Here is a 24,976-nt window from a genome sequence, read left to right on the forward strand (position 1 = left end):
CCTTGGAGATATTGCAAAGGAGATGAATTTTTACATACTAAATTATATGTTCTTGACCTGCTGTTTAACAAAACTTTGTGAATGGGGTTGTTCTTTTGTTTTGTAACGTGATATGGGTTAGCTCTATATCCCCACCCAAATCTCATCTTGTAGCTCCCATAATTCCCATTTGTTGTGGGAGGGACACAGTCAGAGATGACTGAATTATGGGGGCAAGTCTTTCCCATGCTGTTCTTGTGATAGTGAATCGGTTTCATGAGATCTGATGGTTTTAACAACAAGAGTTGCCCTGCATGTAATGTAATTACCATCTAACATAACTGCCCTGTATGTTCAAAGTCAGTTCCTTTGAGAGAGAACACAATGCTAGTTACTATTTTATACACTTTATTTGGTACTCAGAGCATTACTATAAAATATTTTGCTGTTTAGTCTCTTACAGGCTTATTTTGTTTTATCTGCACATTAAGTTCATAGGTATTTTGTGTTACATTACAGTAGCCTGAGGATCTGAAATATTTAAGAGAAACAGACTGAATTTTAGACATTTATAACTGTAGATTAATGAGAGATGGCTATGTGAATAAATGGTATTGAAGGATTCAACCATTTTGGAAAAAAATCAATTTGTGTCTTTATATAACAGAATAAATTTCAGATGGATTAGAACTAAATATAAATGAAGCAATATTGGTGAGTCTGAGCTCTGATTTGGAAAAGACTTTGTAAGCATAGAGATAATAGACCAAGTTATGAAAGAAAAGTTGGATAGGTTTGATGACATACAGGTTCAAATGTCTGAAACAACAAATAAAAAAAAAATCAAACCAGGAAACAAGTTGCCCCAAAATTTATAATGTAAATATAAGATCAGGTATTAATTGATAAATGGCTGGGCACGGTGGCTCACACCTGTAATCCTAGCACTTTGGGAGGCTGAGGTGGGCGGATCATGAGGTCAGAAGTTTGAGACCAATCTGACCAATATAGTGAAACCCTGTCTCTACTAAAAATACAAAAAATTAGCTGGGTATGGTGGTGTGCATCTGTAATCCCAGCTACTTGGGAGGCTGAGGCAGGAGAATTGCATGAACCTGGGAGGCAGAGGTTACAGTGAGTCAAGATTGTGTCATTGCACTCCAACCTGGGTGACAATGCGAGACTCTGTCTCAAAAAAAAAAAAAAAGAAAGGAAAAAGATTAATAAAAAATAAAAAACCAGTTGCAAGATGGACAAAAGTTATAAAGTCAAAAAAGAGAAAATTTAAATGATCTTTTTAATTAGATATCATTAAAATTACTATTCTTATTGATATTTTTACTTATTTTTTTTGAGACAGAGTCTCACTCAGTCGCTGAGGCTGGAGGCACAATCACTGCTCACTGTAGTCTTAACCTCCCAGCTTCAAGCGATCCTCCCACCTTGGCCTCCCGAGTAGCTAGGACTACAGATGCACTCTACCATGCCTGGCTTTTTTGTGTGAGATGAGGTTTCACCATGTTGCCCAGGCTGGTCTTGAACTACTGGGCTCAAATGATCTGCCCACCTCTGTCTCCCAAAGTGTTGGGATTACAGGCGTGAGCCACTGCACTAGGCCAAAATTATTTTTAAATGGTGAGTTTCTTCAGGGAAGTATGTAGAGTTGGTTAGTCTTTTTGGTTGAACTTTTCTGGAAAAGATTAAATCTTTCTGGAAAGCCTTTTAGCAGTACTATGTATTGTAGTCAATACATTTCTAGGAGTGTGACCTAAAGAAACAATCAGAAATGTAATTGAAGCTTTTTCTAAAAATGTTCTTTGAAAGATTATAATGGCAAAAATAAATGACCTAAATATCAGTAAAGGGAAAGGATCAAATAAATACAGTGTAGACACAATAAAATGTTTTTATAATTGTTAAACATTTAGTTTAGAAAAAAATTTTTGTGTCATGAGTAAAAACCAGGATATAGAACTGAGTATATAGGAATGTATATGGGATACCAGCTTTGTAAAATACGTATTTTACCATAAGGCAGGGTGAAAAGAAAAATTAAAAATATATACGTGCATAGAAAAACATATGCTTAAAAGGGTGTACACCAAAATATTGTATCAGTTATCTCTGAGTAATGGTACTCTGGAAGATTTTTATTTTCTTCTTTATACTTTTTTTGAAGTATATCAATGAGCATGTCTAATTTACAGTTAAAGGATGGAACACCTTATAAATGAAGCTGCTTATTTTTTAAGTAGGAGAAGCTATTATTGTTTACTTGAAATGATATAAAATATTCCTCTTCTTAAACTTTCTTATAGCCATTTAAATGGATGTTCCCTGGAAATGCTAAGCAGGCCCTCCTTACTTATCACAGATTCATTTAATGCTACATATGTGCAGCCTAGAAGAAAACAGAGAGATGAACAGCTTCTGAGTACGTAGTCTTTAATGTCCTTCTTCTTCTTATTATTATTATTTTGTAACTTTTTGTATATTTAGGGAATACAAGCACAGGTTTTTTGTTTTTTGAGACGGGGTCTTGCTCTGTCATCCAGGCTAGAGTTAAGTGGTGCGATCTCAGCTTACTGCAACCTCTGCCTCCCAGGTTCAAGCAATTCTCATGTCTCAGCATTCTGAGTAGCTGGGATTACAGGTGTGCACTGTCATGCCTGGCTAATTCTTGTATTTTTAGTAAACATGGGGTTTCTCCATGTTGGCCAGGCTGGTCTTGAACTTCTGACCTCAGAGGATCTGCCTGCCTTGACCTCCCAAAGTGTTGGGATTACAGGTGTGAGCCACCACACCTGACCACAAGTAAAGATTTCTTTTTTTTTTTTTGAGATGGAGTCTTGCTCTGTTGTCCAGGCTGGAGTGCAGTGGAGCAATCTCAGCTCACCACAACCTCCATCTCGTGGGTTCAAGTGATTCTCCTGTCTCAGCCTCCTGAGTAGCTTGGACTACAGGCTCACACCTCCATGCCCAGCTAATTTTTGTATTTTTAGTAGAGATGGGGTTTTATTATGTTGGCCAGGCTGGTCTCGAACTCCTGACCTTGTGATCTGCCTGCCTCAGCCTCCCAAAGTGCTGGGATTACAGGTGTGAGCCACTGCACCTGGCCAAATACAGGTTTCTTTTTTCTTTTTCCTTTTTTTTGAGACAGAGTCTTGCTCTGTCACCAGGTGCCGAGCTGGAGTGCAGTGGCACGATCTTGGCTCGCTATAACCTCCGCCTCCTGGTTTCAGGCAGTTCTCCTGCCTCAGCCTCCCGAGTAGCTGGGACTACAGGCACATGCCACCACGTCCAGCTACCTTTTGTATTTTGGTAGAGATGGGATTTCACCATATTGGCCAGGATGGTCTCGATCTCTTGACCTCATGATCCGCCTGCCTCAACCTCCCAAAATGTTGGGATTATAGGCGTGAGCCACCGTGCCTGACCAAGTACAGATTTCTTAATGCATATAATGCACAATGGTGAAGTCTGGCCTTTTACTATGTCTGTCCCCAGAATTGTGAATGTTGTACCGAATGTATAATGTCCTTTTTAAGGAGCTGTGGAAATACATGGTAGTGGGAATGACTGTTCATTCTGTTTAACACTTTTCTTGGTCATAAGAGATTGCTTAACTTTAGTATTTCTGAAAAAAATATTAAGTCGTCATCAGTTTTTGTATAAGAAGAAACTTTAGCTGGTTTGAATTTAACTTTTGTGGAAGAATGTAAAGATTGGCTTCTCTATGCCAGTCAGTACATAGCTAGCTATCCCTGCCATTCACTGGCATATGTCTATATATAAAGACCTCATACAAAAAATACACTCTAAAAGAAAATGAACAAAGAGATAAATGGATAAATGAGGGTATAAATAGTCTGCTAATTTTTGGGTGTTTTACACTATAATATAGTAGGCCATTGCTGCTTGCTTCATCTTATATTCTATTTTTTTTTTTTTTTTTGAGATGGAGTCTTACTCTGTTGCCTAGGCTGGAGTGCAGTGGCATAGTCTTGGCTCACTACAACCACCACCTCCTTGGTTCAAGTGATTCTTCTGCCTCAGCCTCCTGAGTAGCTGCAATTCATGTGTTACCATGCCTGGCTAATTTTTGTATTTTTAGTGGAGACGGGTTTCACTATGTTGGCCAGCTGATCTTGAGCTCCTGACCTCAGGTGATCTGCCTGCCTAGGCCTCCCAAAGTGCTGGATTACAGGCATGAGCCACTGCACCCAGCCTTATACTCTTTTTAAATAAGCTATATGGGATTTCAGCAGGGAAAATTAGATTCCATTTTTAAACATGTTTGCAACCATTGTTTTAGTTTATCTACTTTAAAAATATAGCTATTAATAATACCCTGTGTTGTGCTAATTTTAAGAAGCTCGAGCCAGACACTGTGGTTCATGCCTGACATTGTGGTCAACACTTTGAGAGGCTGAGGCAAGAGGATGGCTTGAAGCCAGGAATTTGAAACCAGACTGGGCAACATAGTGAGACCCCATCTCTACCAAAAAAAATTTTTTTTGCCAGGCATGGTGGTATGGGCCCGTAGTTCCAGCTTCTTGGCAGGTGAGGGTGGGATGATTGCTTGAGGCCAGGGGGTTGAGGCTGCAGTGAGGTATGATCACACTACTGCACTCCAGGCTGGGTGACAGCGAGACCCTGTCTTAAAAAAAAGAAAAAACAAAAAAATTAGCAGCTCTTTAATTCTTATTTTTGCTAGAGTTCAGTTTTATCACATATTTCCAAGGGGACTTTCATCTAGAGCAAGGAAATCCATAAAGATACACTTATTAGAAGGGACTATGATCTATATTTTATTCTATAGGGATACATACATACAAACTATATATTATATATAGTTGGCCCTCTGTAGCCGCTGTTCCACATCTGAAGATTCAACTAACTGTGGATTGAAAATATTTGAAAAAACAATAAAAAATGATAATGCAATAATTTAAAATAAGTAAAGTATTAGGTATCATAAGTAATCTAGAGATGATTTAAAGTACATAGGAGTATGTATGTAGGTTATATGCAGATACTTTTTTTTTTTTAGACAATGTCTCTCTCTGTTATACATGCTGGAGTGTAGTGGTACAATCACAACTCTCTACAGCCTCCCACATAGCTAAGACCACAGGCGTGTGCCACCACACCTGGCTAATTTTTCTTTTTTTTGAGGTGGAGTCTCACTCTGTCGCCCAGGCTGGAGGGCAGTGGCGAGATCTCGGCTCACTGCAGCCTCCACCTCCTGGGTTCAAGTGATTCTCCTGCTTCAGTCTCCTATGAGTAGCTGGGACTATAGGTGCATGCCACCATGCCAGCTAATTTTTTGTATTTTTATTTTATTTATTTATTTATTTTTAAATAGAGATAGGGTTTCACCGTGTTAGCCAGGATGGTCTTGATCTCCCAACCTCATGATCCGCCCATCTCCACCTCCCAGAGTGCTGGTATTACAGGCGTGAGCCACTGCGCCCAGCCAATCTTTTGTATTTTTAGTAGAGACGGGGTTTCACTGTGTTAGCCAGGATGGTCTCGATCTCCTGACCTCATGATCCGCCCGCCTCGGCCTCCCAAAGTGCTGGGACTACAGGCGTGAGCCATAGTGCCTGCCAGTTTTTTTATTTTTATAGAGACGTGATCTCCCTATGTTGTCCAGGCTGGTCTTGAACTCCTGGGCTCAAGCCATCCTCCTGCCTTGACTTCCCAAAGTGCTGGGATTACAGGTGTGAGCCATCATGCCTGGCCACCGTTTTATATGAGGAACTTGGGCATCTGATGGTTTTGGTATTTGTGGGGGTTCCCGGGGCCAGTACCCATGGATACTTAGGGATGACCATATTATAATTATGTGAGTGTATATATTTGTGTATATAAATTTGGGAATTTATCATAACAAAGTTGATTGGGGTGGATAGGCGAGACCAGGGCAGCCCGGAAACACCAGGCTGGTTACATTTGGCCTAGTCATACAATTTTCCCAGTGATACACCATTTTCTATGTGTATTATGATGTATAAAGTGTCGAGGACTAATGATTTATAATTTTTCAATGAAAAAAGATTGAGAGTTAATGACACTGAATATATGAAGAGATAATCAGCAGAATTAAAAGCAGTTGTAATGACCTGAACAAAATTCTTTCATTTACACTAAGCCAGAACATATACCTGGCTTAGTGTAGTTGCTTATTTGTAAATTACGGTCTTTCTAATTAAAAAAGGGAGATGAAATTTAGTTTTGTAGCATACTATTATGTACTGTAGGGCTTTTACATTCTTGTTTTCTAGCAAATGTCCTGGAAACACTTCGAGGTGATGGAAATGTTTTAATAGCAGTGGACACAGCAGGCAGAGTTTTGGAACTTGCTCAACTTCTGGATCAGATTTGGAGAACTAAAGATGCAGGATTGGGTGTTTACTCATTGGCACTCCTGAATAATGTCAGTTATAATGTGGTGGAGTTTTCTAAGTCCCAGGTTTGTTTTCATGTTATCACTTGTAGTAGAGAAGTTTGCGACAGTGATTGGGTCCCTGGAAGTGAGTGTCTTAATTGTTTTTTGGATTTTATTTTTCTCTTGAAGAGATTGTTAATAATGATGATAACTTGCCGTTAATCATTTACTGTTCTGTGTGCTTTAAATGTATTATTTCATTTAATCCCTATGTATTCTGTTAAGTAGTTTTTATTTTTGTCCCTGTTTTAAAGATTAGGCAAATTGCTTCTCTTCTAACTCTTAGTATCTCAATCTCTAAAATGGGGACAAAAATAGAACCTACCCCATAGTATATACATGTTAGAATTCATTGTTCTTTCTTTTAAATAAGCTCTTTGCCTTGAAATAGCAGTGTCTGGGAGTAAGGTTTTCACTTAGAACATATACCTTGCCTTTTCAAAAAGATTTAAGGTGATTTATACGTGAAATATAATGCAAAATTGGTTTTGGGGGGGATGAAAACTAGGGTGGGAGAATCTAAAGGGAAATGGAAGCAGAAAATAAGCTTCTTGTCAAAACAGTACAAATTTAAGCAACCAGTGGGGGTAAAAGATAGAACTTAAGTTCCTTGACTATTAGATATATATTGAAGTTGTAATATAGTATTTATAATTATTGTCATCTTTCCCCCCATATTAGGTAGAATGGATGAGTGATAAATTGATGAGATGTTTTGAAGACAAAAGAAATAATCCGTTTCAGTTTCGCCATCTCTCTTTATGTCATGGTCTTTCTGACTTGGCCCGGGTACCTAGCCCTAAAGTTGTACTTGCCAGCCAACCTGACCTGGAATGTGGATTTTCAAGGGATCTCTTTATTCAGTGGTGTCAGGACCCTAAAAACTCAATCATCCTAACTTACAGAACTACTCCTGGCACTTTAGCACGTTTCCTAATAGATAATCCTTCTGAAAAAATTACAGAAATAGAGGTAAGCACTTGCATGTGAACTTTATTTTAAAACTGTTTGGGGGATACATTATGCATGATGTATAAAAAATAGTGACCAAAAATAAAACTTGAAGTTGTTTTAGGATTTTTATCAGAATTACTCTTGAGAACCAGGAGTGGTGGTGTGTGCTATAGTACCAGCTACTCAGGAGGCTGAGTTGGAAGGATCACTTGAGCCCAGGAATTTGAGGTCAGCCTGGGCAACATGGCAAGACCCACCACCCCATCTCTAAAAAAAAAAAAATTACTGTAGAAGAGAGCCTTTAATAGCACAAATTTCAGAGCTCCTTAACTGGAGATTCTCATTCTTCTTTTTTGAGATAGGGTCTTGCTTTGTTACCTAGTCTAGAGTGCAGTGGTGCTATCATAGATCCATGCAGCCTCAAACTCCTGGGCTTAAAGGATCCTCCTCCCTCAGCCTTCCAAGTAGATGGGACTACAGACATGTGCCACCATGTCTGGCAATTTTTTTTTGAGATGGAGTCTTGCGCTGTCACCAGGCTGGAGTGCAGTGGTGTGATCTCAGCTCAATACAGCCTCTGCCCCCGAGTTCAAGCAATTCTCCTGCCTCAGCCTCCTGGGACTACAGGCACGTGCCACCATGCCTGGCTAATTTTTGTATTTTTAGTAGAGACAGGGTTTCATATTTTTTGTATAGAGACGTTGTCGTCTTACGTTGCCGTGAGTGGTCTCAAAAGCAGCTCTCATTCTTAAACTCTTCCTTGGTACCCTCTAGTTTACCCAGACATATACAATGTTTTCTCAGTCTCTCAAAGGTTCCTTTCTTGTCTCTTGCTTAATTTAAATCAGACTGTTTCCTAAAGACATTCTTCATTCTGTAGCTCCCTGAAGTAAGTACTCTTTCTATGTTTCATGTACTTTGAGTGAAGTACATGTCTTCCTTGTTATGTATTGGAGCTTCCTAGCTATTTATCTTCCATTTGCAGTTTTTGCCTTCAGACCTGCTGATATGCTGGTCCCCTGCTTGTTTCTGACATTTAATGATCCCTTGGTCATTCTGTTACTCATTGGTGACATTTAACCCTGACTGACAGTATTCCTGTCCACTGATATTCAGGACTTCATTCTCATTGACTTTAGCATTCATGTGTACAATCTGTCCAATTCTCAGTTACTTGACACCCTATTTCTTAATCTTTTCCTTCATCTTACCTCATTCCTGCTATCATGTTGTCTGCTCCTGTGGTTATACCTGAAACCTTCTTATGGCTAAACAGTCTCCCAATCTCCACCTCAAGCATCCCATTCTGAATTTACAGTTGACTTTCCCTATTACTCCCATGACAGCAACTTTTCGGTTCCATTGGGACTCTCAGTTCATGAACCTCACCTTTTACTGTGCATCATCCTTCCAGCCTTAAAGTCAGTAGTCCATAATTAATCATAATTTTTCAAATACCTTTAACTCTCTTACACTTTTATTTTAGTCATCTGGAAAGGCTTTGACCTTAGTTAAACCATTTGCTTGGTTTGTGCCTGTACTTAGCATCTTTATGTTACTGAAGTTAAACACTATGGTACATACAGATTTGTTTTCACATTCATGACTTCACATCTCAAAAGGGGACCCTATACCAGTGCTCAGCATTTGGTAGGATGTTCCCTTTCTCATGGTAAGGCAATTTAATATCTTCTTTCTCCTCAAACATCCCACAGCTCGTTCTTAGCCTTCATTCATAGCGTATGATCTTGTCTCAAACTTGACATAGAAGTCGAAGCAGTGAGTCAGGAATTCCTTTATCTTTCCACCACTAAGTTTACTAACTTGATTCTGCATCTGCATTTGCTGCCTTATCTCCTGTTATAGGAACAAGACAATTAGCTCAATGACCAATATACCCAAAGATCATTTGCTTAATAACCAGCTCATCATATCTATTGATTTTTTAAAACTAGTATATCATTAAAGTTTGTAGCAATTGATATAATAGGATGGTTAATAACTGCCAGAGTTGTGCAAAGATTTAGGTGACTAAACCTTAACATAAAGCTTTAACATAAAGCAGTATCATAAAGCTGCTTCTCATTTTGTTTTTGTAGCACTCTTTTTTTTTTTTTGAGACAGAGTCTTACTCTGTTGCCCAGGCTGGAGTGCAATGGCACGATCTTTAATTACTAGAAATTCAGTTAGGTCTAATAAACCATTTGAGGAATTAGTAAAAGAAAAATGATTTAAGTTTGGAAAAAAGTAGGAAATGATGTTCAGAAGCATGCTAAGTAAATGAGAAACAGCCAAAACATAAAGTGTTAAGTTTTTGATCTTTTTAATAACTAATGCTGATGCTCAGGGACCTTTTCTTGCTCACTTTCTTAGCGATATTTCTTTTGCAGTTATCCCGCCTGTCTTCATTATCTATCAGTTTTTCCCTCTACTTGATATATCTGAAACAATTTTTACTCTTTTCCTACTCCCAGTACTGTTCTGTCTTAGAGAATGCAGCACTTCCCACATATTCAAGCCAAAAATCTGGAAGTTTAAAAAATGTTCACTGAAGTATAACATATACTGAAATGTATGTTAAGTATATAGCATGATGAATTTTCACAAATTGAATATACCTGTCTAGCCTGTACCCTGATTAAGAAATAGAATATTTCTGTAGCATGTTGGGCAGAGCCAACTAAGATAAAAAAGTAGAAGTGATAAAAAAGAAATAGAATATCACCAGCACCCCACAAACCTCCCTCTGACCCTCCTTCCCTCCCCTGAAAGGGCAAATACTGTCTTGACTTGTAATACACGGATTATTACAACTTATTTTTTCATTTTTCTTTAAACTTCACAATCCAACAGCAGATCTTCCAGATATATTCTAAATTTGTTGGCTCTTCTCTCTCTACCATGGTTATCCTAGCCCATGCTAAATGGACTTGCCTGGACTTATGCAGTAGTTTCCTAACTGGCTTTTCTATTTCTACATTTTTTGTTTGTTTATTTTTTGAGACAGGGTCTCACTCTATCACCCAGGCTGGAGTGCAGTGGCGTGATCATGGCCCACTGCGGCTTTGCCTACCCGGGTTCAAACTGTCCTTCCACCTCAGCTCCTGAGCAGGCACTACAGGCACACACTACCATGGCCAGCTAATTTTAGAATTTCTTGTAGAGATTGAGTCACATTATGTTTCCTAAGCTGATATGTTTTTACTTTTTTACTCCCTTAATCCTTTCTTCTCACAGCAAATGAAGAGATCTGTTTTTTTTTTGGTGGTGAAAAACACATACATAGCCAGGTGTGGTGGTGTGCACCTGTAATCCCAGCTACTTGGGAGGCTGAGGCAGGAGAATCACTTGAATCTGGGAGGTGGAGGTTGCAGTGAGCCTGGATGGTGCCACTGCACTCCAGCCTCGGTGACAGAGAGAGACTGTCCCACAAAACAAACAAAAACACATGCAGTTCACCATCTTAACCATTTTTATGTGTACAGTATAGTAGTGTTAACTGTATGTACGTTGTTGTATGACAGATCTCTAAAACTTTTTCATGTAGCAAAACTGAAACTCTGCCTATTGGATAGCAACTCCCAGAGATCTTTTAAACATTCATTATTTCATGTCATTCACTTGCTTAAATGGCTCCAAAGCCTTCCTTCTTCTCTTTGAATAAAATCCATGCTACTTACCAGGCTTTTGAGATCCCACATGATCTAATCCCCACCTACCTTTTGACCTTAGCTTATTCTACTTTCTCTATGCCCTACAGTGCATCAGGATCTTTGCACTAGCTGTTCTTCTGCCTATAGTGTTCTTTCCTGACTTTGCATGTGGCTGGCTCCTGGTCATTCAGGTCTCAGGTTAAACCTGAGGCCTACTCCCTCAGGTAGGTCTCTGACTACAGATTTAAAATACCTGCCTGGTTTAGCCGCCCATCACCTTACTTTAATTATTCTTCCTAGCACTCATCACCGCCTGATGTATTCCTTGTTTGTTGTCTTCCTCTTCCCACCATCAACTGCAATATGAATTCCGTGAGAAAAAGGCCTTGTTTTTTGGTATCCCTAGTACCCAGAACAGTGCCTGACATATTGGAAGCCCTCAATGAGTGTATTGGTTTCATTCATGGATGATCAAAAAAGTGAATATGGAATAAACTAGATTTCTGATTGTGTTAGACAAGAAAAGTTTACTAAGTATGGTATTTTTTCATCTGTGTCTGATGCCCTTCTAAATCAAGTCTTACTCATTTAGAAAGCAAAAATGATAAACGAATAAGGATTAATAGGTTGGAGTAGTTTTGGATTAGAAAAAGGAGTAAGTTGGAGGTAATATGGTGAAGAAGTAGGAAGAAAAATATTTTAGAGTTGGTTATTCTAGAAATCTGTTTCTGAATAAGCTATTAATCTTACATATTTTAAATGAAAAATAAGATGGAGAGCAAAATGTATTATAGCAACAGGCATAAACTAAATCAGAGAGATAAATACGTTGTTAAAGATTATTTGTGCCGGGCGTGGTGGCTCACGCCTGTAATCCCAGCACTTTGGGAGGCCGAGGTGGGTGGATCACGAGGTCAAGAGATCGAGACCATCCTGGTCAACATGGTGAAACCCCGTCTCTACTAAAAATACAAAAAATTAGCTGGGCATGGTGGCGCGTGCCTGTAATCCCAGCTACTCAGGAGGCTGAGGCAGGAGAATTGCCTGAACCCAGGAGGCGGAGGTTGCGGTGAGCCGAGATGGCGCCATTGCACTCCAGCCTGGGTAACAAAAGCGAAACTCCGTCTCAAAAAAAAAAAAAAAAAAAAAAAAAGATTATTTGTGGGTAAAAGGCATCTATGTAAGTTGCTAACTGCAAAAAAAACCCCACTATTTTCTAAATGAAACTTATTTTCAAATAAGATAGGAGGCAAATGTGGGATGCCAGATAAATGTGGGATGCCAGATATAAACGTATTTATTTATTTATTTTAACTTTTTTTTTTTTTTGAGACAGGGTCATGTCATGCCCTGTTACCCAGGCTGGAGTGCAGTTGCATGATAATAGCTCACTGCAGTCTTGAACTCCTGGACTCAAGAGCAAGACTCTGTCTCAAAAAAAAAAAAAAAAAAAAAGAATATCTGTGAGAGACTGAGCATAGTGGCTCATGCCTATAGTCCCAACACTTGCCGAGGTGGGAGGATCACTTGAGGCCAGGAGTTTGAGACCAGCCTGGGCAACATAGCGAGACTCTGTCTCTACATAGTATAAATGTATATTAAACAAAAGAAATTTTAAAGAGAATGTCTTCGAGGGACCAGACGTACTAGCTTATGCTTGTAATCCCAGCACTTTGGGAGGCTGAGGTGGGAGAGGATTGGTTGAGGCTAGGAGTCTGTGACCAGGCTGGGCAACATAGCAAGACCCTGTCTCTACAAAAAAGAAAAAAAAATTTCCTTGAGGGAGTAGTAAAAGTTACTTAAGTAATAAAAGTTACTAAGTTCTTTTAGTAAAAGATTTTAAAAAATAATTTGGGTGGCAAGATGGGAAGTATTAGTAAAGAACTTGTGTTGTGTATTAAAGCATAATGGCTGTTTCTAAGAAAAACACTTGTATGTTTATTTGAGTTGTGAGTTAAACTAGCCACTTTTTTTCTGGGAACACCTTTTTTTGTTTTTTTGAGTTTGGGTCTCTGTTGCCCAAGTTGGAGTGCAGGGGCACAATCATATCTCACTACATCCTTGAACTTTTGGGTTCAAGTGACCCTTTTGCCTCAGCCTTCCTACCAGCTAGGACTACAGGTGTGTTTCACCACATCTGGCTAATTTTTAATTCTTTTTTATAGAGACTGGGTCTTGCTATGTTGCCCATAGTGGTCTTGAACTGGCCTCAAGCAGTCCTCTCACTTCCAGCTTTCAAGGTGCTAGAATTACAGGCATAAGCTACTATGCCCAGTCTGGAACACTATTTTTATGTGAAATAATGACAGGGTTATTCAGATTTGGGTGTTTGACAGACATTTTCCTGAAAATTAATAAATTGAGCCTGTCACTCTAAAGAAAACAATTGACAGCATTTGTTGGCTTAAATCTGATAAAATTCTAACTTTCAAATTAAAATTAGAATTTTGGAAAACTTACACCCAGCACTGACATTGACAACTTAAACTGAAAAGACTGTTGATAAGATTGGTGGTGATATTTGTAAACGTGATTTAAAAAATATTGTCAATGTTTGTAAGATCTGTATAACTTGGTGAACTAGTATTTTCCAAATAACCAATTAATTATGTTACAAAATAATGCACAAATTAAAAGATCCATTCAAAGTTTAAGATACAGGGTTGGCACGGTGGCTCAATCTCGTAATCTGAGAACTTTGGGAGGCTGAGACAGGAGGATGGCTTGAGTCTAGGAGTTCAAGACTAGTCTGGATAACATAGCAAGACCTTGTCTCTACAAAAAATAAAAAATTAGCTGGGTATGGTGGTGCACATCTGTGGTCCCAGCTATTCAAGAGGCTGGGAGGTGGGAAGGTTGCTTGAACTGGGAGTTTGAAGCTACAGTGAGCAGTGGTCACATGACTGTACTCATCGTAGGCAACAGAGCGAGACCCTGTCTCAAAAAAAAAAAAAAAAAAACCCCACAAAGTGTAAGATACATCAAAAAAAAAATCTAACGTAACAGAGTACAAAAAGTCTATCGGTATGGTTTCAGATTCTACATTAAAACTAATCTTTAAGAAACAACCACTTTCTGGTTTTAATGTAGTATCAAAGAATAATATTCATGAAAGGACTAATTACATATTTTTCCCTTTCCAACTATACATGTCTGTAAGCCTGAATTTTCTTCGTATACTTTAACCAAAACAACATATGGCAAGAGAGTGAATGGAGAAGCAAATGTGAGAATCCAGCTGTCTTTGGTTGAGCTAGACATTAAAGAGATTTGCAAAAATATAAAATAATCCTATAGGCCAGGTGCAATGGCTCATGCCTGTAATCCCAGCATTTTGGGAGGCTGAGGAGGGCAGATTGCTTGACCCCAGGAGTTTGAGACCAGCTGGGGCAATATGGCAAGACCCCATCTCTACCAGAAAAAAAAAAAAACAAAAAAAAAAAACTAGCTGGGTGTGGTGGTGGGTGCTTGTAGTAGTCCCAGCTACTCAGAAGGGTGAGGTGGGAGGATTGCTTGAGCCTGGAAGATTGAGCTGCAGTGAGCTATGATTGCACCACTGCACTCCAGCTTGAGCAATGGAGCAAGACCCTGTCTCCAAAAAATAAAATAATGCCATTCTTACTGTCTTTTTTTTGCTTTGGAAAATGTAATTTTTTTTTTTGTAAGAATCTGTTAATGTTGCCACGTGGTTTTATTTGTATTATTTATTTATTTTTATATTTTTGTTGAGACGGAGTCTCCCTCTGTCGCTCAGGCTGGAGTGCAATGGCTCAATCTCACTGCAGCCTCTGCCTCCCAGGTTCCAGCGGTTCTCCCGCCTCAGCTTCCTGAGTAGCTGGGGTTACAGGCATGTACCACATGCCTAGGTACTTTTTGTATTTTTAGTAGAGACAGGGTTTGACTCTTGGCCAGGCTGGTCTCAAACTCCTGACCTCAGGTGATCCACCCGCCTCAGCCTCCCAAAGTGCTAGGATTACAAGCTTAAGCCACTGCGCCCAACCAGTTTTGTTATTTTTTAAAGATAAATATTTTAAAATTGCTTAGTTTTAATTTCTGATAAGGTAAACGTTGATAAATATAACCCACAAAAACAAAAAGCTCTTTGGGGCTCTCTAATTTTTAGGAGTCTAAGGCAGTCCTGAGATAAATATATGAGAACTACTGATTTAATCATTCCATTTGGATGGATTTTAAAGTTTTTACCCAGTTTTTTTACTATTATAAACATTGCTGCAATGTACTATTGTACTTTTTTTAACACATTTGTGATTGTTTCAGTAGGATAAATTCCTAGAAGTAGAAATACTGTGTCAAATGACAAGAAAATTTTTATTTTTAGATGTTAGCAAATTGCCTTTTAACATAGTTGCACTAATTTTCCCACGATAATGGAGGAAGTTACTCTTTCCCCATGTATGTCATTGCCAATCTCATAGATTAAAACAATTATGTTTTTTATATTTTGTACTTTTTGAAAATTAGTAAAATTAAGTATCTTTTCATGGCCAGTAGTTATTTGTCTTTCTTATTTTGTACATTGCCTTTTTAAGTGCTTTGTCCTTTTTCATATGTTGATTATCTTTTTCTTAACTAATTTAGAAGAGCTCTTAGGAAGAAATAGTTTTTGTTGGTCATAGTGCTGAAAATATTTTTCTTAGTTTCTTTTTTTTCTTTTCAGTTTCTTATTTAGTGTATTTGAAATGTCAAAGGGAGATTTTCTTTATTCATGTTGCTGCATTTATTTATCTTTCCTATTATGGCTTTTGGGCCTCACCTACTCCAAATTATAAAAATATGTATCTTTATTTTCTTTTCCTGATTGACTGGTGATTTTTAACCAGTTTTATGTCTTGTTTTGTCAGACTCAAGTGATCCTCAGACTCAGCCTCCTGAGTAGCTGGGACTATAGGTGTGTGCTCCCACTCCTGGCTTTTTTTTTTTTTTTTTCTGAAACAGAGTCTCACTTTGTCACCCAGGCTGGAGTGCAGTGGCCTGCAGCCTTGACCTCCCAGGCTCAAGTGATCCTCCCACTTTAGCCACCCGAGTAGCTGGGACCACAGATGCATGACACCATGCCTGGCTTTTTTTTTTTTTTTTTTTTTCTTTTTGTGGAGATGAAGTCTTACTGTATTGCCCAGGCTAATCTCAAACTTGAGTGATCTTCCTGCCTTGCAAAATGCTAGGATTATAAGTGTGAGCCACTGTGCCCAGCCTCCCAGCTAATTTTTAAATTATTCATAGAGACAGAGTCAACTGTGTTGCCCAGGCTGGTCTTGAACTCCTGACCTCAAGGAGTCCTCCCACCTTGGCCTCCCAAAGTGCTAGGATTATATAATAAGTATGAGCTACTGTGCCTGGCCAACCAGTTTGATTTAAATCAAACCCATCCTAGATGATGTGTGACAGCTCAATTTTAATACTAATCTAAATAGGACCTATAATTGCATGTAATGGAAACTTGATTAATTAATTTCAGAGGAAAATCAGTTTAAAGATGATGGCCACTGTTTTAACCCCTAATATTAACATTTCCTTTTGTCTGTTATTTTTCTTTAGCTGAGGAAACGTGTGAAGCTTGAAGGGAAAGAACTTGAGGAATACTTGGAAAAAGAGAAACTAAAGAAAGAAGCTGCTAAAAAGCTTGAGCAGTCAAAAGAGTGAGTCATTTTCGGACCATTATAAGTTTATGGATGCAATTTGAAAATAATGTGTCTTTGACTTAAGTGTTTCATTGAAAATATTTTTTAAATTTTCGTAAGACTTAATTTTGTTACAGCCATCTTTCAAATGGCTGGAATACCAGATCCTGTCAGTGCTAATATTATTATGCATTTATTTGTTATGCTTTATAAAATGTCAGTCCAATAATATCGAATGTTATTTCAGTTATGCGTCACTTAACGATGGGGATACGTTCTGAGAAAAGTGTCATTAGGGGATTTAGTCATTGTGTGAACATTAGAATGTGTGTTTACACAAACCTTGATGGTATAGCCTACCGTGTATCCGGGGTATGTGATATGGCCCATTGTTCCTAGGCTCCAAACCTGTACAACATGTTACTGTACTGAATACTGTAGGCCATTGTAACACAGTGTTAAGTATTTGTGTATCTAAATGTATCTAAGCATAAAAAAGGTACAGTAATCTTATAGACCACTGTTGTATGTGTGACCCATTGTTGTTGACTGACATAACCGTATATTATCATTTGAGTTAATATTGAATTTTAGTATTGATTCAGTATTAAATTTATACATATTAATTTAAAATATCTTTGAAACTTTATGACCTTGATCTATTCTAAAATCCTTCTAGGGCAGATATAGATTCCAGTGATGAGAGTGACATTGAGGAAGATATTGACCAGCCATCAGCTCATAAGACGAAACATGACTTGATGATGAAAGGTGAAGGCAGTCGTAAAGGAAGTTTTTTCAAACAGGCAAAAAAGTCTTATCCTATGTTTCCTGCCCCAGAAGAAAGAATTAAATGGGATGAATATGGAGAGATTATCAAGTATGTGAGCAAAACAAACTTTTCTCTCTTACAAATTGGAGGCATTAACTGTGTTATTTCCCTTCAGTGGATTTGATCTTTCTAGTCATATGTACTTGGTTAATTTCTGAGAACCTCAGCCTGAAGACACAGAAGACTTGTTTTTTGAAACATAAAAGTAGAGATGCTGAGGAACGTCTAGAGAATATTAAGAGAAAACTGGCATTGTTAATACTTAGTTGTGTAAAATGTTTAAAAACATGATCAAGACTTTTTTTCCCCACTTAAAAAGAGAGGAAGAGGTAGAATAGGAAGAACTTTGGCACTGTAAGTGGTGGCTCACACCTGTGATCCTAACACTTTGGAAGGCCAAGATGGGAAGATCATTTGACTTCAGGAGTTGGCAATATAGTGAGACCCCCATCTCTATCTTCAAAAAAGTAAAAGAACTTTGGGTGGCTGGTGATCACATTACCAGTCGATTATGCCTTAAATATTATACAGGTTTTTTTGAGATTAAGAGAAATATGAGATAGCATGAGTGGAACCATGGAAAATCTACAAAATCTATACTTAGCATTAGAAAACCAACTGAAATCACATGTTGTCATTGCAAATTTGAAAACTCTACTATCCTGGGTAAAAAAGTCTTTCAGGAGTCTTATTTCCCTGGTAAATGTAAAATGTATAATGCAGTGTCTGTCACTATCTGGTTCCTCCCTACTTTTCCATCATGTTTCTGTATATTTCAGTGTGTGTTTCCTCTCTGGTGGTATCAGCCTTCTCTGTTTCCTTCTGCTTGGTTTCTTTTTTTCCTTCTGCTTGGTTTTTTTGTGTCATGTCTTTGCATATGTTTTTTCTTCAGCCCTGTTTCACCTTCCATCCCAGATTTCCAGGTGCCGAATCTGGCCTCAGAAACTACTGGAAACTTTTTCTGTCTTCCAACACAATCAGGTCCCTCTCTTGTATTTTGTTTGTATGCCTATAATGCCCTCTTGAGCATATAGTGGATTTAGGTCATTATTGGGTTTAATTAGGAAATTTCCAGCCAAGCGTGGTGGCTCACACCTGTAAATCCTTGCTTTGGGATGCTGAGATGGGAGTATCACTTGAACCCAGGAGTTTGAGGCTGCAGTGACCTAAGATTGTGCCACTGTACTGTATAGCCTGGGTGACAGAGTGAGACCTTGTCTCTTAAAAACAAAAAAAAGAAAAAAGAAAAATCCACTGTCTATTTGGCCCTCAAACAATAGGGAGGAAACATAACAACGTTAATTGAGCTTGCTTACCATTCCACTTAACAAGTGGCCAGTCTTTTTAACATATGGACAGTAATCTTTAGCTTCAATTCCCTTAGCTAAAAAATGGGGATAAGAATTAAATGAGGTCATGTTGTTAAGGTACTTAGCCTCGAACCTGACTCATGGTAAATGTGCTTTAAGTGGTTGCCACTGCTCTTGTTATGTGGATTACACATGGAGATACTGGACTCCAGGGACTAAGAAGCTGCTGCAGCAATCAGGGTCTTGGGAAATAGAGGCTGGGATTTTCAGAGAGGAATGTGTGAGTGGATTTGTGGGTGGGACAAAGACAATTACAAGAGGCTAAAGGATGTTAAAGTGTGGTTCTATTAAAAAGTAGAACACTCTGATATTGCAAGTAAAAATGGGAAGATAGATGTGTCAATAGTACATTGAAATTAAGATGAAGGCTTATGAGGAAGCTAATGATTTTGTGCCTTGGTTTTCTTGATAATGTGGAAAGGGAGAGGTATCCACTTTCTTTGGATAGAGAGGAAATAATGGGGTCTTAAGGACATGAGAGGAGTTCTGAGATTTACAAGCGTTGAGAATTGGCAAAGGAAACCACAGAAATCAAGAAAATTACTTGAAAAGTATACAGGGCTGGTTGCAGTGCTTGTGCCTGTAGTCGCAGCTATTTTGGAGGCTAAGGCAGGAGGATTGCTTGATCCCAGGAGTTCGAGACTACAAACCTGGGTAACATTGTGAGACCCTACCTTTTTTTTTTTTTTTGAGACGGAGTTTCGCTCTTGTTACCCAGGCTGGAGTGCAATGGCGAGATCTTGGCTCACCGCAACTTCCGCCTCCTGGGTTCAGGCAATTCTCCTGCCTCAGCCTCCTGAGTAGCTGGGATTACAGGCACATGCCACCATGCCCAGCTAATTTTTTGTATTTTTAGTAGAGATGTGGTTTCACCATGTTGACCAGGATGGTCTCAATCTCTTGACCTCGTGAGCCACCCGCCTCGGCCTCCCAAAGTGCTGGGATTACAGGCGTGAGCCACCGCGCCCGGCCGACCCTGCCTCTTTAATTAAAAAAAAAAAAAAAAAAAAAAAAAAAGAGGACCAGATTGCAACAATACTTGTGATAGCCACTAAGAGCATCTAATGACCTGCCCATTGCGTGGGCTAGTGCCTTTCACTAGCCCACACAATGTTTTAAAGAACACTTGTACATGGTTATGAGAATCGGAATAAATACAGTCATCTGGTAATTGATATTATGAGATAGCGTCGGCTTTGGATCAAATGTATATTTGAATCTTGAGATATGTGAGGACTCCAAAAATTATGCCACCTACTAGTTAGTTATGTATGTTATGTAGTATTAGCTTGGTTTTTACTACTTCTAATTAGAGACTTATTATTTAGACCAGAGGATTTCTTGGTACCAGAGCTTCAAGCTACTGAAGAAGAAAAAAGCAAATTAGAATCTGGTTTGACAAATGGAGATGAACCCATGGATCAGGATTTATCTGATGTTCCTACTAAATGTATTTCTACAACAGAGTCTATTGAAATAAAGTAAGTGGTTTTGTGACATTTTGAAAATAGATTATAAGATAAAATTTCAAGTAATTGAATTATGTAATTTACATTATTTCAAGCAAAATTTCTGAATATTCTTTAGTAAGTTTGTGCTTTTAAAATTTCATTTCTTTTTGTATGAAGAGACTTGTGAAGTATGGTGGCATGATATTTTCTCTTCATTAATGGTATGTGAATGCCAAAGTAATTGAATTGTTGATGCTGGGGGTGTGGTGCTTAAACTGTAACATTAAATTGTACATTTATATGAGGAAATATTATTTCTGGCCTGTTTAGTCTGTAAGCAGGTGAAAAGGAATAGTGTATGTAACTCACAATTTAATTTTTCTGAGTAATTGCTTGTTTCATAAAATATACTCCTTGACTTAAACATCTCTAGTACCCTAATGTCTAGAAAATACTGTTGTGGTCTGAAGTAGTTAAGAAACCTTTTTTCCCCCTTTTACTTAGTTAAATATTACCAGCAAATGATCATTTTGGAATCTTTTTTAAATCATCAGAGAACAAAGTGTTTTATTTGTCCAGTAATATCATTTAGTATATATTTTTGAGTGTGGATAAGGTCTAAATAATACAGATAGGTCCAGGCGAGGTGGCTCACGCCTATAATCCCAGCGCTTTGTTAGGCCAAGGTAGGTGGATCACTTGAGGTCAGGAGTTTGAGACCAGCCTGGTCAACATGGTGAAACTCCATCTTTACTAAAAATTCAAAATTATCCCAGTGTGGTGGAGCACGCCCATAATCCCAGTTACTTGGGAGGCCGAGGCAGGAGAATTGCTTGAACCCAGCAGGTGGAGGTTGCAGTGAGCCAAGATCGTGCCACTGCACTCTAGCCTAGGCAAAAGAGTGAGACTCCATCTCAAAAAAAATAAGTAAAAATAAATAAATAATACAGATAATATAACATGTATTTCTCAAATCCTAGTTTTATATATTGTATACATGATAAAAGCCATCTTTTTTAGAATTATGAGAAAAGTAATACCGAATAATCATATTTAATTACAGAGCCCGTGTTACCTACATAGACTATGAAGGACGCTCTGATGGGGATTCCATTAAAAAAATCATCAATCAGATGAAACCACGACAGTTGATCATCGTCCATGGCCCACCAGAGGCCAGTCAAGATCTGGCAGAGTGCTGTCGTGCCTTTGGTGGGAAAGATATTAAAGTGTACATGCCAAAGCTACATGAAACAGTTGATGCCACTAGTGAAACTCACATCTACCAGGTAAACATGCCAGGAGTTGCCATTGAGTAGAAATAAGTACTTTTTGTTGCAGGTTAGGACAGATACATTAGAAATACAGAGATGTGTGAGACAGACTTGGATGGTCTCCTGCCCTCACAGACTTGATAGGGTAAGGGGCTTAGAACAAGGAAATACCATTTATCACATTGTTGTGCCGCTGAGAGAAGAAGTATAGGTTGCTATAAGAGTATCAAGAGGGGAAACCACCCATATTTAGAGGTTTAGAAAGGGTTTCCTGCAGAAAGTGATAACTAATCCTATGTGATGTTTAGATGGGTTGCCAGAACAGATAGAGTAGGAAAGGCAGGGAAGAATATTCTAGGCAGAAGAAACCATATTTGCAAAAGTACAGAGGTGAGGAAAATAAAAGAATTCAAAAGTTTTAGAAAAATTCCCAGATATCAGGGTTCTACTCCTAATTGGAACAAATGGATACCAAATACAGGACTAGCACAGTACAGGGATGAACTCTGTCTGATAATGGTAGCTGGTGTCAGTTTAAGGCTGGAGTGATGTCTATATCTGGAAGAAATGGGTGCGAACATACCAGACAGGAAATTTATTCTGGGCAGAGTAAGAGGAAGCAACATTCCAAGAATATGGAGACGTGAAACAGTATGGTATATTCAGGAAAGGACAAGCAGTTCAGTAACTACTGAAGTATGCCAAGTACTAGAGGATGAGACTGATGAGTGGTTCTCAACCTTGACTGCACATGAGAATCATCTGGGGAGCTTTGTGAGGGTCAGAGGGACTCAGTGCTCTGGTCTTAATCTTACCAGTTATGTTAGAGGTCCTGATTTAATTGTTTTAATTGCCATGTGATTTCATTGTGTAGTCAGGGTTAAGAATCTTTATTTTGGAAAGTAGACTGGGGCCCAATGATCTACAGGTAATGAGGTCATTGCAGGTCATTGTGAGGCTCAGATGAGTGAAAGATTTTCCAATTTTAATATATTACCAGAGTTAGAACATGATAATAGGTTATATTTAATTTGTTAATCTGTATTTTGTGGGTTTTATTTCTCTCCCCCTCCTTTGCATATCTAGGTGAGATTGAAAGACTCACTTGTCAGCTCTCTTCAGTTTTGTAAGGCAAAAGATGCTGAATTGGCTTGGATAGATGGTGTCTTAGATATGAGAGTTTCCAAAGTGGACACAGGGGTTATTTTAGAAGAAGGAGAACTAAAGGATGATGGAGAAGACTCAGAAATGCAAGTGGATGCTCCCTCAGATGCCAGCGTTATAGCGCAACAAAAGGCCATGAAAAGTCTGTTCGGAGATGATGAAAAAGAAACAGGTGAAGAAAGTGAGATCATTCCTACTTTGGAACCCTTGCCACCTCATGAGGTAAAAAAAGCATGTGCTTTTTTGATTTCTTCCTGAATTTGTCATCCTTCTAGTTTTCATATCTTTTGGGTTTTTTCCCCCACTCCAAAACTAAGTGCGTCTACAGAACCGCTTATATTTTTAACTATTTAAAATACATGTCAGCTGGGAGCAGTGATTCACGCCTGTAATCCCAGCACTTTGGGGAGGCTGAGGTGGGAGAATTGCTTGAGGCCAGGAGCTCTAGATCAGCCTGATTAACACAGTGACACCCTGTCTCTATGAAAGATGGCAAAAACCTAGCCGGGCATGATGGTGTGTGCCTTAGTCTCAGCTAAGTAGGCTGAGGCAGGAGGATTGCTTGATGTCAGGAGTGCAAGACTACAGTGAGCCATGATTGTGCCACTGCATCCAGCCTGTATGATAGAGCAAGACCCTGTCTTGAAAATAAAATATGTCTCACATGTAGGCTGATTTTGGAGTTTTAAAAAGAACTCACGACATGTTTCTGTGTATATGTCTTTGTGTATGTATCAATTCTATATCAATTCTATACAGCTAAGGAATGAAATATCTTTAGCAAGTCTTTTAAGGTACATAATTGTTTCATGATTTGTTTTTTTGGTATAGATTTTTAAATATTAAGTTTGATGATTGTGAGGATCACCTGCCTGCTTCCAATCAGGAGATTTATAGTTTTCTTTTCTTTTCTTTTTTTTTTTTTTTTTTGAGACAAAGTTTCACTCTTGTTGTCCAGGCTGGAGTGCAATGTTTTCTTTTTTTTTTGAGACAGAGTTTCACTCTTGGTTGTCCAGGCTGGAGTGCAATGGCGCGATCTTGGCTCACCACAACCTCTGCCTCCCAGGTTCAAGCAATTCTCCTGCCTCAGCCTCCCGAGTAGCTGGGATTACAGGCGTGCACCACCACACCTGGCTAATTTTTGTATTTTTAGTAGAGACGGGGTTTCACCATGATGGTCAGGCTGGTCTCGAACTTCTGACCTTGTGATCCGCCCGCCTCGGCCTCCCAAAGTGCTGGGATTACAGGCGTGAGCCACCCCTCCTGACCTGAGATTTATAGTTTTCTAAGAAAGTCATACTATTGTGTTTGTTTGTTTGAGAAGGAGTCTCGCTTTGTTGCCCAGGCTGGAGTGCAGTGGCGCAGTCTCGGCTCACTGCAACCTCCACCTCCAGGTTCAAGTGATTCTCCTGCCTCAGCCTCCAGAGTAGCTGGGATCACAGGCACCTGCCACCATCCCCGGCTAGTTTTTGTATTTTTAGTAGAGATGGGGTTTCACCATGTTAGTCAGGCTGGTCTTGAACTCCTGACCTCAGATGATCCATCCACCTTGGCCTCCCAAAGTGCTGGGATTACAGGCATGAGCCACTGCACCCAGCCGAAAGATACTGTTGCACTCCATTTTTTAATGTTGGTCATTCAGTTGAAATAACTTTTGGTTTTGATATAGTTAGAAATCTATAATTAAGTTTAGATATAATTTAGTCTAGCATTTACATATACTTGAAAGATATCTAGTTAATTAGGAAAGGCTCTAGGTAATTAAACTTGGGAAAATATTAAAGCTATGAATCCTACATGCATGTCAAGTGATGTCTTTAGCCCTACTATGAAATTCAGAATAGAGAAGCAGTCTCTGTTGCTGGATTCCTTTCTAGTACAACCATCAAAATTGGGAGGAGGAATTAGAATATTTTTTTTCTTCTGTGCTAAAGTTAGTGCTCTTCAAAGTATTATCAAAGCAGAAAGCAGCAGCCTTAGGCAATAACCACTTTCCTTGCTGATTGTAGAACCTGTGGCATCCATTTCATTTGCTCTGAGGAAGGAGAGACAGGGAAAATGGGATTAGGGAGGAACTGGCCTTTGAAGTAAGCAAACAACTGGGATCTAGAAAATGAATTTTTGGTTCAGTCCTGCCCATGGCACTCTAGTTGACCCCCTTAGGCAAGTGGGTGAGTGAAGCATAACATTATGCAATGTCTCTGTT

At 38.8% G+C, this 24,976-nt stretch overlaps 1 protein-coding gene across 2 annotated transcripts in view; it reads left to right on the forward strand.

The window, feature by feature from the left end:
- The window catches only part of CPSF2 (cleavage and polyadenylation specific factor 2), a 39,845-nt gene that overhangs the window by 11,506 nt on the left and 3,363 nt on the right, over positions 1–24,976 (forward strand). For both annotated transcript variants that reach the window (XM_012453131.2, XM_021675713.2), the window contains exons 7-14: positions 2,298–2,413; positions 6,270–6,457; positions 7,115–7,405; positions 16,597–16,697; positions 17,359–17,559; positions 20,210–20,362; positions 21,396–21,621; positions 22,693–22,992. In XM_012453131.2, the coding sequence (XP_012308554.1) occupies positions 2,298–2,413; positions 6,270–6,457; positions 7,115–7,405; positions 16,597–16,697; positions 17,359–17,559; positions 20,210–20,362; positions 21,396–21,621; positions 22,693–22,992 (1,576 nt within the window). The remainder of the gene's footprint in view (positions 1–2,297; positions 2,414–6,269; positions 6,458–7,114; positions 7,406–16,596; positions 16,698–17,358; positions 17,560–20,209; positions 20,363–21,395; positions 21,622–22,692; positions 22,993–24,976) is intronic.

This window comes from Aotus nancymaae, unplaced genomic scaffold (genome assembly GCF_030222135.1).
Source record: "Aotus nancymaae isolate 86718 unplaced genomic scaffold, 86718_ANA_hifiasm-v0.15.2.pri h1tg000011l, whole genome shotgun sequence".
Lineage (NCBI taxonomy): Eukaryota > Metazoa > Chordata > Mammalia > Primates > Aotidae > Aotus > Aotus nancymaae.